Source organism: Patiria miniata, unplaced genomic scaffold (assembly GCF_015706575.1).
Source record: "Patiria miniata isolate m_02_andy unplaced genomic scaffold, ASM1570657v1 HiC_scaffold_26, whole genome shotgun sequence".
NCBI lineage: Eukaryota > Metazoa > Echinodermata > Asteroidea > Valvatida > Asterinidae > Patiria > Patiria miniata.
In genome coordinates, this window is record NW_024037065.1 from 4026188 (window position 1) to 4041967 (window position 15780).

General features: G+C 42.0%; 1 protein-coding gene and 1 long non-coding RNA gene across 2 annotated transcripts; both read right to left on the reverse strand.

Moving 5' to 3' along the window:
- Positions 1-479: 479 nt before the first annotated feature.
- Positions 480-7821, reverse strand: LOC119733850 (the record flags this gene model as incomplete). Its single annotated transcript, XM_038207217.1, has 7 exons — positions 480-3730; positions 4416-4508; positions 4677-4769; positions 4938-5030; positions 5207-5308; positions 5477-5527; positions 5859-7821. Coding segments are annotated over 7 exons (2631 nt in total), but the record flags the coding sequence as incomplete, so codon positions are not given.
- Positions 7822-14204: 6383 nt separating this feature from the next.
- On the reverse strand, positions 14205-15779 carry LOC119734104. The gene is made up of 4 exons (XR_005272040.1): positions 15750-15779; positions 14881-14988; positions 14567-14614; positions 14205-14275 (listed from the first exon to the last, which is right to left on the reverse strand). It is a non-coding gene; the product is annotated as an uncharacterized LOC119734104 (long non-coding RNA).
- Between the last annotated feature and the right edge of the window lies 1 nt (position 15780).

Below are 15780 nucleotides of genomic sequence, written 5' to 3' on the forward strand. Positions count from 1 at the left end.
ACCAACCTATTAAAGCTTATTGTATGTTTTAGTTTGAAAACAATTCAGTGGATGTTCTCTGAATTTGGGGGTCAAAAATTAAAATATTAATATATATATTTTTTTATAATGATGTGATCATGTAATCTCAATTATTACATATAACACATCGCTGGTTACCTACATACCCACTTGATCCCACCTGGGTTTACAGTTATCCAGATATAAGAGCTTGAAATATGCCCCTTCAAGATTATGTCACAAGACCTATGATGAACACATTATCATTACGCCTACCTTACGGCCAATCAGATCATATTTTGACAGTATAACAGAAAATCAATTGATGACATCACCATGATGTCATTTTGTTGTTTTGCAAACTAGTGGTGCTATCTACCTTCCCACCAAGTTTCATGCCGATTGGACGTACTCTTATATGTGAAATAAAAAATCACACGTTTAATGACGTCATCTTGACGTCATTAAACATGACATTGATGAAATTATTGTTCCAAGATGATTATTCCAAGATGGCTGTGTTGAGATGATTGATGCAGTGCGGTGCAGTCTGTTGCAGTGCCATGGGTTTGTATTGCTGCAGTCTGGGCTCTAAATGGAAACATTGGAAACAATAAAGTTTTGCTTGCATCATCACAAAAGTAGGTCTTGCAAACTGACATCCATGGTTTAAAATTGTGCATGATAAATTTCACTTTTTAATCGTTTTCCGGTGCAAATTATAATGTTTTTTAAGACATGGCACATAACAATTTATGGATGTTTCATTTGTGCAATGGAAGGGATGTTTCATTCATTGAAAATGGAACCTAATTAGACCCTTCCTAAGTAACTGTGCACACGCAGACCACACAAAGCTCAGACAGGAGCCTGTGAATAGGCAAGGGACTTGGTTTGGGGCTAGTCTCTCCATCATCGTGTATCTGAACAACGTGTCATATCAATTGAAGTTGCCATATTGCATGTGTATGATATGAAATTGCATCATGGGATGTCTATTTAGAGACAATGCAATTCACATGAGGACATTATAGAAGTGAGTACATCCTTTGAGAAACACAGTAAAAGTGAGCACACATCCTACACATTCAAAAATTAACAAGAATGCTGTTGAAACCCCTCAGCGAATGGGCAACCCCCATGGAAGATACAAGTCCAAATATCTTTTCTAACTGAAGACATGATCCGGAGATTATTTACTTTTGACATCACAACCGACCCCATAGAAGTTTCAAACTGATGTTATGATCCAGAAACCACTTACCCTTTTCTGACTACTGTGACCTTGACCTTTGACATTTTGTTTTACCTAAGAGCCGATCCAAACTGTTTTTTTTTCTTCAAAGAACTACCCCTGCCAAATGAAGTTTTGGTCCAAATATCATATCTAAAATAAGGTAAAATCCAGACCATTTACCTTAAACTCACCACTGTGACCTTGACCATTGACCTCAAAACCAATCCTAACTTGCCATTTTCCAAAGAATACTCCCAACGTTTCAAGTCCGAAGTCAAAATAAGAATTGTGAATACCACAAAATAAGTTATGATGTTGAAACAGGACCGCCATCTACAATGTAACTTAATTTCCCACTCAAGTGGAGGGACAGGAGACTGGTTCTTTTGGTCATCCCCTGGAAAGACCCTTCCTAAGTAACCGTGCACACGCAGACCACACAAAGAAGGCAAGAGGGCAAATCAATTGATCAACATTCCTGACCTACATGTATAACATTTGAAAAGTTCACTTGACCACTGACCACTTGTCATCCCCCCCCCTCCCCTAAATCACATAATAACTCCTTTGTAACATTTTTCGTTATTGAGAGAAACGGTTATTCAAATACACCCACCTGAATTACTTAGAGAAGTACCCACAAATGCCGAGCCAGGCAGCCACCAATTAGGCAAGTCAATATAAAGACTGACAATATTGCTACCCAGAGGATCTTGACATCTTGGTGATTTTTCTTCACTCCTGATAGTATCATCTTTGTCCAAACTGGTGAAATGTGTCTCCAATGTACCAACGGTGGCTCTGGCTCTGGCCTACGCCGGGAACGAGTTTGAAATCTTGGCCTAGGTATGGGCCTGGGCTCAGACATGAGCCTGTGAATAGGCAAGGGACTTAGTTTGGGGCTAGTCTCTCCATCATCGTGTATCTGAACAACATGTGTCATTTCAATTGAAGTTGCCGTATTGCATGTGTATGATATGAAATTGCATCATGGGATGTATATTTAGAGACAATGCAATTCACACGAGGACATAATAAAAGTGAGTACATCCTTTGAGAAACACAGTAAAAGTGAGCACACATCCTACACATTCAAAAATTAACAGGAATGCTGTTGAAACCCCTCAGCCAATGGGCAATCCCCATGGAGGATACAAGTCCAAATATCTTTTCTAACTGAAGACATGATCCGGAAGTTATTTACTTTTGACATCACAACCGACCCCATAGAAGTTTCAAACTGATGTTATGATCCAGAAACCACTTACCCTTTTCTGACTACTGTGACCTTGACCTTTGACATTTTGTTTTACCTCAGAGCCGATCCAAACTGTTTTTTTCTTCAAAGAACTACCCCTGCCGAATGAAGTTTTGGTCCAAATATCATATCTAAATTAGTTAAAATCCAGACCATTTACCTTAAACTCACCACTGTGACCTTGACCATTGACCTCAAAACCAATCCTAACTTGCCATTTGCCAAAGACTACTCCAAACGTTTCAAGTCCGAAGTCAAAATAAGAATTGTGAATACCACAAATTAAGTTATGATGTTGAAACAGGACCGCCATCTACAATGTAACTTAATTTCCCACTCAAGTGGAGGGACAGGAGACTTGAATTATATCAAAATTTGCAAAGATTTCCGAAGAAAAAAATAAAATATAAAATCACATGTTTAATGACGTCATCATGACGTCATTAAACATGACATTTTACATGTACAATGTAGTGCAATTTTGCAGGACCTACTTTTGCTTTTTGCAATTTCGCGTTTGCACACAATTGCAATACATTTGGACTACGGGCCTGTTTGTTTTGCATGGATCCGATTGCAATCAGTGATCTGTTGTTGGGGAAAGAATTCCATATACGGACTCCACTTTTTTTAAATGAATTTTGAAGCACCAAGACGTTATCGTTACTTTCTCTGCTTTTCCCTCCTCTGCTTCATCGGCTGTGCGAATGATATGTGCCCCTACAATGTGCCCTAAAACACACTTTTCCCAAGATTTTTTCAGGTTTCCAAACCTCCTGGATTTCGCTTCAATGAAAACACAAGGTGAGGTGAAAATTGATGTGTTTGGTGACAGATAAGTAGAGTCCGTATATGGAATTTATTCCGTCGTTGGTCAACTGACACCAGAAGCCGCCTAAAGGTTGGAGCGAACCAGCGTTGGGATCACTGTTCGAGATCCAGATCAGTGTGAAACAAACAGGCCCCTAGACTAAAAAGCCAGATTCAGATGCTTGGCTGCTACTGATGAGATGCATCCTTGCGCCTCCGTTTTGCTTCAGCTAGAACATAATCCTTGATGTTAGACCACTTGCGCTTTTTCAATTCTGGGTGTAGGTCTTGTGCCTCTACGCATTCAGCTTTTCGTAGAGACCTCCCTAGATCAAGGGCCTGTCCAAAATGAGTGGCAATGAAGTTTTTCTCGATGGCTGTCCATGGCTGACACAGTCTTTTTTTCTTCTGTTGTCCCACACTGCCTGCATTTAAAAAAACAAAACAGCCAGCAAATTTACTGTTTATATTTTTGGCACAGGGAAATATGTTACAAAGGCTGTGTAACTAATTTGGTAAATCCAGTCAAACATTGAAGTATTTTGTTTTGTGACATACTCAAATTAAATACGAAGGTCACAAAGGGAGTGTCAAAGAGTGTTAATTACTGCTGGAAAATCAACACGAGACAATGCAATTTGAACAGCTGCAATGATCTAGTCATAACATGCTTGAGCACGAGGCACAACCCTATGTTGGTGTTCTTATTCCATAATGGCAACGGTGGCCAATGCCATGGCAGAATTTTAATAAGTTTTCTATTTGGTTGGTCCTTTTTCACCCCTTTTAAAATAATTGGCCTTCAGACACATATCACAGCAAATGGCCTTTGCTCCTCTTGATTTTCATACAAGAATGGTTAATCTTGCTAAACAAAACACAACTTAAAGTAAGGAAGAACAACGGAATTGTACCTGAGTTATGTGAGGTTAGACTTCAGATACATTTTATACATATATTTGATGCCACAGTTCCTTGCTTTAACAGAAATATTTTAAGTGAAACAAATTTTGACAGCAAATATCAACCTGTGCAAGAGTAAAATCTTTGATTTTTTTCCTTCCAGAATTGTTCAAATTGTGTGCATCCTAACAAACGTTTATCCTTTACCTCTGTCTTGGGCCACTGCATTTGCATTATTGGGCTTGAAGGGTTCACCAAACTCTCTCACAAAGCCGGTGCTGGTGGAGGACTCAGGGATTTCTGAAAACAAACAAACAAACAAAAACAATGAAGAAAATGGTAACCATGACATAACTACATAAGCATGACAAAATGTCCGAACTGGAAAAGCTTACTTTGGAAAGGAGCTTATTTCCACTCCCTTAATTGTTCAAATTGTATGCATCCAAACAAACGTTTATCCTTTACCTCTGTCTTGGGCCACTGCATTTGCATTATTGGGCTCGAAGGGTTCACCAAACTCTCTCACAAAGCCGGTGCTGGTGGAGGACTCAGGGGTTTCTGAAAACAAACAAACAAACAAAAAGAATGAAGAAAATGGTAACCATGACATAACTACATAAGCATGACAAAATGTCCGAACTGGAAAAGCTTACTTTGGGAAGGAGCTTATTTCCACTCCCTTAATTGTTCAAATTGTATGCATCCAAACAAACGTTTATCCTTTACCTCTGTCTTGGGCCACTGCATTTGCGTTATTGGGCTTGAAGGGTTCACCAAACTCTCTCACAAAGCCGGTGCTGGTGGAGGACTCAGGGGTTTCTGAAAACAAACAAACAAACAAAAAGAATTAAGAAAATGGTAACCATGACATAACTACATAAGCATGACAAAATGTCCTAACTGGAAAAGCTTACTTTGGGAAGGAGCTTATTTCCCCCCCCCCCCCCCCTTAATTGTTCAAATTGTATGCATCCAAACAAACGTTTATCCTTTACCTCTGTCTTGGGCCACTGCATTTGCGTCATTGGGCTTGAAGGGTTCACCAAACTCTCTAGTGCCAGTGCCAGTGCCGGTGCCGGTCGAGGACTCTGGGGTTTCTGGAAAAAAAAAGGACCATGAGAATGGTTACTGATAGTGCTATATTGGCACTAGAAAACAGGAGGCAGTGGGTTTGAGTCCCCACCAAGTGATTTTTCCCCAACATTCACTCGGAATGTGACAGTTTTGTTTAGATACATGAAAATGTACCGAAAAGAATCACATACCTTCCAAACTTTCCCCATCAACTACGTGATCTGACTCAGAGTCTTCATCAACTGCAAGAAATAAACAAATATTTGGTCAAAAATTAACAAAGAACGAAATTGCTGTAATACACAAATGTACCATACTTCCTGGTTCAATCTGGAAAACTACCGACACAGAAAGTACTGACAGACATTGGCAAATGAACTACAGGTGCATGTACTTTTTAACCTTGAAATTTGTGGTATCACACACTTATTCCATGTCTGTACCCGACTGGAGAATTATGAAAATTGCAAATTTCCAGCTGCAATTTGTGCATTGCTAATTTGTCACCACTTTCACCATCTCCACATAATTACATCTTCAAACATATTCACCAATTAAAGGAGATGTACTTACCATCTTCCAGGGAGACGTCAATTTCATCCAGGGATTTTCCTTTGTATTTGCTTGTTTCACCCTTCTCCATCATTAGCAGCACCTTTGAGACCTTCGCGAGCTGCAGGGTGCTTTCTGGAAGTCTGTAGAATTCTCGACGAATTCTCACGTCATGACCCATGTAGCTGGCAAGCATATCTAGTACATTCTCTTTCAGAGAAAGTAATTGAGACATGGTAGCAATATGCTTGCTGAGTTTAGTTGATCTCAAAGTTTTTGGGTGCTTGGCTCCGCACAGACTGGAATACTTCCTCAGACAATCTGAAGCTTTAGCCTGAAATGGGGAGTTGCAAAAAGCACGACCAAAAACATATTTGTTGTTGGGTGAAACCCCAGCTGCCTCTCTAGTGGCATTCAGCATATCTACATTCTCCACCATTTCCTTAGTTAGAAGCACAGGGACCTTTCTACCACGTTTTCCACGCACTTCAATTCTGGTGAACTTTCGGACAAGAACCTTTTCAACCTCACCAAGACTCTGGAACACATCTGGCTGAATGTCTGCATTATTCTCTGCCATTTTATAAGAACGCAGTAGAAGTCTCTCCGTCTCACCAGTACGTCTTCTGTTGAACAGCACAACAAGGGCCAAGGTGGACTGACAAAGTTCTGTCCAGTCTTTGTTGGAAGTTGGATTTTGCTGAAGTGCTACTTTGTGTTTGTGCATGGTGTTCTTTAGACAGCCCGTCAGTTTCTTGATGTCTGAGGCTATAGGGAGACGTTGTGGTTTGTTGTTTTTGCGACTGTCCAAATTGTGACGTGCAAGTGTCACAACTTCCGACGTCCATTCTGCCCGCTTCAATTCTTGGAATTTTTCCACTCTGTCCTGCAGCTCCTGATCTTCGGATTTGATTGCCATAGATTTCAGAGAAGCAACAACCTTATCAAGGTGGTAGCCCACATTTCTAGCATAAGATGATGTCTTGTAGCTGTTGCTTACAGGGCAATATCCTGCTACCTGTTTGACTGCCATGACAAGAAGATCAAACTTTTGTGGATTCACGAGGTCCCGGATAGAAGTTACTGTTTCATCAATACTGCCTGCAGCAACAACGACTTTTGCCAAGTCACGCATATTTTGTGATATGGGTAGTGCTTGATGTGGTTCTGGATGACTCTTTATCATTTTGGTCCCAAATAACAAGATATCAGCATCACTCCTGACACATTGGGTGATGTCGTCTGCCACCATTCGACTGATAACATTTGTCTTCAGACTTTCACTTGCTGTACCACTTGAACTGTCGGGGATCATCATTTTTGCATTTGACTGTGATCGGTGCTTTCTAACCATTTTATTTCTTTTGGCACACTCTACTTGATGCTTCCATAGACCATCTCGCTTGTAGCTACCCTGACAAAACTCACAAGGTAAGTACTCTGAAGCAGCGACCTCTGCTGCTGGACGTTTTCGGGGAACAATTTCCCCAGAGCCTGATTCCCAGACGAGAAAATTATGTTGCAAGTTACCTTTGTTGCGAAGAACAGTGATTTTCTGCTTTCTTTCAACAGACTTCAATGGGAGTGCTTTAATTTCACGGACAAGATTTTTGTCTTTGTGCTTCACTAAACAATGACGTGCGACTTTTGCTTGCTTGTTCCCACAGTATAGGCAGTAATCTGCCTTGTTCCAGCTACGCTTCCCATCTTGTTTGAATGCAGCAACTTGCACGCACCCATGTTTTCCAAATGGCAATCTTTTACCAGTAGGTCGTGCAACCCTTTCCAGTGAAATTGCATCTTCAGAGCCACTTGAAAATGAAGAGTCGGGAATGAAATCAGAGTCTGATGACTCACTAGTTTCCGCTCCTTTATGCAGACTATGCTGGTCTGAATCACCTGATATGTCTTCTGCGTTTTGCACATCTGTAGGATGAGTGGACCCTCCGACATGTGCAAAGTGACAGGAAAAGAAAGCACATTTTCACTAGCCTCCCCTCCTTCATGCAGACAACGCTGATCAGAATCACCTGATACGTCTTCTGCATTTTGCACATCTGTAGGAATGAGTGGACCCTCCAACATGTCCAAAATGACAGGGATGAACAGCACAGACTCACTAGCCTTCGCTCCTTCATGCAGACAAGGCTGGCCAGAATCACCTGATACGTCTAACGCGTTTTGCTCATCTGTAGGAGTGAGTGGTGGACCTCCTGAGGTGACAGCATCATCAATGGAAACCGGGAGCTCATGTGCCTGATTAGAATCAGGTGCAACTGTAAGAGTGAGTGGTGGACCCCCTGCAGTGACAGCATCATCAATGGAAACCGGGAGCTCATGTGCCTGATTAGAATCAGGTGCAACTGTAAGAGTGAGTGGTGGACCTCCTGCAGTGACAGCATCATCAATGGAAACCGGGAGCTCATGTGCCTGATTAGAATCAGGTGCAACTGTAAGAGTGAGTGGTGGACCTCCTGCAGTGACAGCATCATCAATGGAAACCGGGAGCTCATGTGCCTGATTACAATCAGGTGCAACTGTAAGAGTGAGTGGTGGACCTCCTGCAGTGGCAGCATCATCAATGGAAACCGGGAGCTCATGTGCCTGATTAGAATCAGGTGCAACTGTAAGAGTGAGTGGTGGACCCCCTGCAGTGACAGCATCATCAATGGAAACCAGGAGCTCATGTGCCTGATTAGAATCAGGTGCAACTGTAAGAGTGAGTGGTGGACCTCCTGCAGTGACAGCATCATCAATGGAAACCGGGAGCTCATGCGCCTGATTAGAATCAGGTGCAACTGTAAGAGTGAGTGGTGGACCTCCTGCAGTGACAGCATCATCAATGGAAACCTGGAGCTCGTGTGCCTGATTAGAATCAGGTGCAACTGTAAGAGTGAGTGGTGGACCCCCTGCAGTGACAGCATCATCAATGGAAACCGGGAGCTCATGTGCCTGATTAGAATCAGGTGCAATTGTAAGAGTGAGTGGTGGACCTCCTGCAGTGACAGCATCATCAATGGAAACCGGGAGCTCATGTGCCTGATTAGAATCAGGTGCAATTGTAAGAGTGAGTAGTGGACCTCCTGCAGTGACAGCATCATCAATGGAAACCTGGAGCTCATGTGCCTGATTAGAATCAGGTGCAACTGTAAGAGTGAGTGGTGGACCTCCTGCAGTGACAGCATCATCAATGGAAACCGGGAGCTCATGTGCCTGATTAGAATCAGGTGCAACTGTAAGAGTGAGTGGTGGACCCCCTGCAGTGACAGCATCATCAATGGAAACCGGGAGCTCATGTGCCTGATTAGAATCAGGTGCAATTGTAAGAGTGAGTGGTGGACCTCCTGCAGTGACAGCATCATCAATGGAAACCGGGAGCTCATGTGCCTGATTAGAATCAGGTGCAATTGTAAGAGTGAGTAGTGGACCTCCTGCAGTGACAGCATCATCAATGGAAACCTGGAGCTCATGTGCCTGATTAGAATCAGGTGCAACTGTAAGAGTGAGTGGTGGACCTCCTGCAGTGACAGCATCATCAATGGAAACCGGGAGCTCATGTGCCTGATTAGAATCAGGTGCAACTGTAAGAGTGAGTGGTGGACCTCCTGCAGTGACAGCATCATCAATGGAAACCGGGAGCTCATGTGCCTGATTAGAATCAGGTGCAAGTGTAAGAGTGAGTGGTGGACCTCCTGCAGTGACAGCATCATCAATGGAAACCGGGAGCTCATGTGCCTGATTAGAATCAGGTGCAACTGTAAGAGTTAGTAGTGGACCTCCTGCAGTGACAGCATCATCAATGGAAACCGGGAGCTCATGTGCCTGATTAGAATTAGGTGCAACTGTAAGAGTTAGTAGTGGACCTCCTGCAGCGACAGCATCATCAATGGAAACCGGGAGCTCATGTGCCTGATTAGAATTAGGTGCAACTGTAAGAGTGAGTGGTGGACCCCCTGCAGCGACAGCATCATCAATGGAAACCGGGAGCTCATGTGCCTGATTAGAATCAGGTGCAACTGTAAGAGTGAGTGGTGGACCTCCTGCAGTGACAGCATCATCAATGGAAACCTGGAGCTCATGTGCCTGATTAGAATCAGGTGCAATTGTAAGAGTGAGTGGTGGACCTCCTGCAGTGACAGCATCATCAATGGAAACCGGGAGCTCATGTGCCTGATTAGAATCAGGTGTAACTGTAAGAGTTAGTAGTGGACCTCCTGCAGTGACAGCATCATCAATGGAAACCGGGAGCTCATGTGCCTGATTAGAATTAGGTGCTACTCTAAGAGTGAGTGGTGGACCTCCTGAGGTGACAGCATCATCAATGGAAACCGGGAGCTCATGTGCCTGATTAGAATCAGGTGCAACTGTAAGAGTAAGTGGTGGACCCCCTGCAGCGACAGCATCATCAATGGAAACCGGGAGCTCATGTGCCTGATTAGAATCAGGTGCAACTGTAAGAGTGAGTGGTGGACCCCCTGCAGCGACAGCATCATCAATGGAAACTGGGAGCTCATGTGCCTGATTAGAATCAGGTGCAACTGTAAGAGTGAGTGGTGGACCCCCTGCAGTGACAGCATCATCAATGGATACCTGGAGCTCATGTGCCTGATTAGAATCAGGTGCAACTGTAAGAGTGAGTGGTGGACCCCCTGCAGTGACAGCATCATCAATGGAAACCGGGAGCTCATGTGCCTGATTAGAATCAGGTGCAACTGTAAGAGTGAGTGGTGGACCTCCTGCAGTGACAGCATCATCAATGGAAACCTGGAGCTCATGTGCCTGATTAGAATCAGGTGCAAGTGTAAGAGTGAGTGGTGGACCTCCTGCAGTGACAGCATCATCAATGGAAACCGGGAGCTCATGTGCCTGATTACAATCAGGTGCAACTGTAAGAGTGAGTGGTGGACCTCCTGCAGTGACAGCATCATCAATGGAAACCGGGAGCTGATGTGCCTGATTAGAATCAGGTGCAACTGTAAGAGTGAGTGGTGGACCCCCTGCAGTGACAGCATCATCAATGGAAACCGGGAGCTCATGTGCCTGATTAGAATCAGGTGCAACTGTAAGAGTGAGTGGTGGACCCCCTGCAGTGACAGCATCATCAATGGAAACCGGGAGCTCATTTGCACCCAAATGATTAGAATACGCCGGAGGAACTGAGAATTGAAATGAATCAGGCAGCCCATAATCATAAAGAACTTCTTCTCCTGCATGGATATTTTTAGTTGCAAATAGGCACAGCAGACCATTTTCCACAACTTTCATGTGGCTGTTTCTTTCATTTTTGCGCCCGTGGTTGACCAATCTTCCAAACTTCAATCCATCAGTAGGCTCTTCAGTGGCATCAATACTGCAAGTAAAACACCAAAATTGATTATCTAGAAAGAAACCAACCAAACAGTCAAAGGTCAAACTGATAAATTCGTCAGTCGTACCACGAACCGTCGTAACTCAGACTTACCTTGATTTGAGAAAAAACGGTTTAAAGTTGGGCATGTTTTCAATGACTCATATTTCAAACAAGCAGATTTACAATTTAATCCATTTTATGCAGCCTCGCAGCAGAATAATCGTGGATTAATTAAATACTTATCGTTTGTGTCAACAATCCGGTTGTTGAATGTTATTTTGTTCGGAAATCAAACGTCGTTTTTGTGAAATTATCATTTGCCTGTTTTCGAACACCGCGATTGTGACGTATAAAGTTACGACAGTTCGTGGAACGAAAATGTGGCGATTTTGTCCCAGCGCGTGTGACTTATCCCTACTGCGCATGCGTGGTTTGATGTTATACGTGTACATATATTGAATTCATGCACTGCGTTTACAAGGGGTGCCAGAATGGCTCAATTTCAATCTTCCCTGGTTGTTTTAGAGCATTATTTCCCCAATATGCACTATTCTGGAGTTGAAAGTCAAGTTATGTTCAAAGCAAGACCAATGATAACATAAAAATAACAGCTTGCCAGTTCCAATGTTACAGGTTCTCATCAATTGTGTATTTTTATTCAAGCACAAAATTGTCTTTACACACTGAAACTCTGTAGCTCAAATTCATTCATAAATTCATTCAAACATTTTTGCTACAATAATTATTAATGAATTATCAATGGCACATGTTACACTGATGCAAATTCCGATGCTTGATGAAGTGACAAACTGAAGTTAACACAATGATTTCAACCAAAGCTTGCAGATTCTGACACTGATATGGAGCGTGTGGTCTTATTGGTGCGGCAAGTGTTTGTAAAATGAAACATGATCTGCATGATAAATCAATGGCGTAGTGCCAGTGCACATCTTCATCAGATCAGCATACTTGTCTTGGGACAGCTTGGGCGGTCCCTTTGGGTATGCCTTTTTAGGACTGATTTCAAGCTGATGACCAACTTTTCTTTGCCCTTCACCGATAGCAATGGTAGAAAAGTTCACGTCAGTGTGAGAAAATTTCACCTGGATCTTACTTGGGGAGTTCTTTTCTACCTTCACAGCCATAACTTTAGTCCAATCAACTGGCTCTCCTTCCACAGTTTTGCGAACTTTCAGAATATGCATGTCTCTTGAGAGTTGTTTCCAGTCATGGATGTCTGTTGTTTGAATTTCATTAACTATGTATTGAGAAGGATTTCGGCGAGCCAGTTTGATCAGGGCAGCGAGTTGTGCAGGCAGAAAGATGTCACCAAAGTTTTTCATAGCTCTCTCTACCGTACTATGCATGGCATCGCCCTCACTTTGACCGTGATTTGTTTCAAAGTATGATATTGTCACACTTTTCATCGATTTTGAGTGTTTGACAAAGTGCATGAGCATAGCTGGCAAGACTGAGTTTTTGTTTTGGCCACGACACCCATCACAGAAAAAGGCTGCTTCATTTTTCTTTTCCCTGTCTAAAACTGTTAAGTAAGAGTACAAGTTTGAAGCAATTTCATTCGATCCACGCTTCGCTAAGCCCTCGTGATGCAAATAGCAGTATCCAGTTTTGCTCGCAAGCTCATACACAGTGAAATTATAGCAGGACAACCTTCGTTGGTAGAAAAGTTCACCTCTGTTAGACCTGGGCAGGTACAAGACTTGCTCCAAGTCAAATACTGATGCCACAAAAGTCTCAGGATTCAAGTGCGCCTTTTCCTTCATCTCTTCCTTAAGTTCTCGAACTTTGCATTTTTCTTGAATATGCTTTTCGTAATCGATACACATCCGCATTTTTTCTTCTTCATTTCCTTTTCTGTAGGCATCACACAACCCACACAAGTCCTTCTTGGGAGAATGAAACTTGAGTTTCATGCTTTTGAAAATCTTCGAGTAAAAACTCAAAGAAGCTTTTCTGCCATTCTTTTTGTGCTCTTCGAGGTACAATCTGTGCATCCTGTTTATGTTTAAGTCTGGTGACAAATACTGATAGCCAGTGTTCGCTCTGCAAAAGTGTGATTCCATTTTAGGAAATCTGTTGATGTGTTTGTGCACTTCATCGGCTAATTGTTGGTCTAGATCTTTTCTCACCCTACCACCTCGCTTCTCTGGTTCTATCACACCCAAAGGCCTTGTTTTTTTAACCACGGTACTGACCTGTCTTTCTGACAACCCAAGCGTGTTCAGGAACATAACCTTACACACTTGTACCTTGGAGCATATTTGAAGTTCTTCATTGAGTGGAAGAAAATATTTCAATTTAATTTTCTTTCTGGGGTTTTGGCTCTGATTCTGTATTTCAAGATGGCGAGAAATCCACTGGCGTTGTAAGCTTAAGTTGCCTAAATCATAAAATGCATGCTGTATTGACTTGCGGTCTGACTCCGTTAATGCCTTGCATGACAACTTTCTTACATCACAGAATGCAGATGAACACCTTTGCTTGTTTTGTTCTTTTCTTGGCAGGACATACCTATTGGTTTTCTCAGTATAATATGACTCTCCCTGGTTTCGCTTAAATGTGACATTTTTGTTCCTTGCTTTAGTGCCAGATGGCTGAACATTAGCAGAGAACCCTGTTTCAACTCTCTCTTCTCCATCTACCACATAATCTTCGGGTTGTTTTTGTTGAGATGGATCACTTACACAGTCAATGTTCATTCCCACATCAACTGTGGTCAGCATTTCATCCTGAATCAGTGTGTTATCAGTAGCGCCAACCTCAACAAAACAGGGAGAGTTGTCAATTACAGAGGATGACATGTTATCTACGTATACAGAAAAATACTTATTGTGATTTGAACATGCATCACTTCTAATAAAATGTTCAAAGCACAATAAGCACTGACATTGAGCACATGCGGCAAAAATGTCCTGAAGGCAATGAAACTCTGAACACTGTTCAGATATGTTCATCATCTGGCTTTCCTGGTGTTCACCAGCCTCCTTTGTAGGTATTGTTGCATTTGGGATGGCAGTGGCAGCCAGTTCAGTGGGTGTTGTTGTCTTGTTCGCGTTGAGGTCTTGGGCTGCATAGAAATTAAAATCACATCAAGGAATTCATTCACATTTGAATGAGATAGATGTAAAGGAAATATGTAGTGTGTGTGGCAAAAAAAAGGAAGCCAAGAATTGTTGAAAGCTGAGTTAAATGACTAGGTGATTTTGTTTTTACTATTCTTCCTACAAAAACTCAAAGCTAAAATTTTGAAATCATTTATCTTTTATAAGATTCTTAACCACTGTGAAACAACTTTTAAGATATTTTACTTGAACTATTCAAATATAAAAAGTGAGTGAATACTCCATTTGGTACCTACCAGTCTGAGACGGTGGACAGACTGCAGCTTCCGATGATGTCATGCTTTCTGCAAGGCACAGAAACAATCACATTAGCACCACCAACAATGCTGTGTTATTAGTACTTTGTTTTACTACAGTTTTTATAAGATAGTGCCACAAGCTGCTTTTTTTTCAATGGTGTACTTTCATGCATGTCTATCTCAGGACTGTTAAAATTTCTAGAAGGATAAGAAAATAATGTTGGATGTCAACTAGCCACGATGTGAAGATAAACTGATACGAAACAAATGAATCACTCATTCAAATATTAACATATTCAGGTGAAACTTACTATTGGTACGTGCCAAGTGTGTCTGCAACTGCATCAATGACATGTCATCCATCTCCTCTGAGTCAGTAACATTCACTTTCCCATTGCCATCAGTTTCATGGAGTGGCTCTGCAGGAAAGAAACAGAACAGGAAATCAACATAAACATAACAAATAATAGCATTTGTCCCTACTTATGAATCATTAAGAAAAGCAACTTCAGGTGTCATTTGGTATCAAGAAGGAGAAACTACATATAGATTGTCAGGCTTGACATCTGCACTCACCAGAGGACTACTCAAAGATACGCTTAGAATCCTAATTCAGCTCAAGTTCCTTTGATGGATATTTTGGGTAAAAGAAAGACGTGCTATAATGTTGAAGATGTATGGGATGCTATCTCCATGTTAGCCCCATAAATGTGGCCTATTTACTGGACTGCCTCCGTAAACATAGGCCACACATCCACATGTACAAAAATCGTGTCGACGGAGCCAAATTTTGATTTTCACATTTAGGCTTAGTTTGTAGGATTTTTTTGCTTTAGAAGCATACTCACCCTCTTTACAGGCTAATCAGAAAGTGCTGCCTTTTTCAGATGTCTTAATTTTGTGAAATTTCATGTTGAAATTTTGATACGCAAACGTGTAAAAATGAATCTGGAAATTTCACAAAAAATATACATCTGAAAAAGGCAGCACTTTCTGATTAGCCTATAAAGAGGGTGAGTATGCTTCTAAAGCAAAAAAACTTACAAACTAAGCCTAAATGGGAAAATCAAAATTTGGCTCCGTCGACACGATTTTTGTACATGTGGATGTGTGGCCTATGTTTACGGAGGCAGTCCAGTAAACTGGCCACATTATGGGGCTATCTCCATGTGATACTCACTTTGAGTTGATGCCAGGTGTGTCTGCAGCTA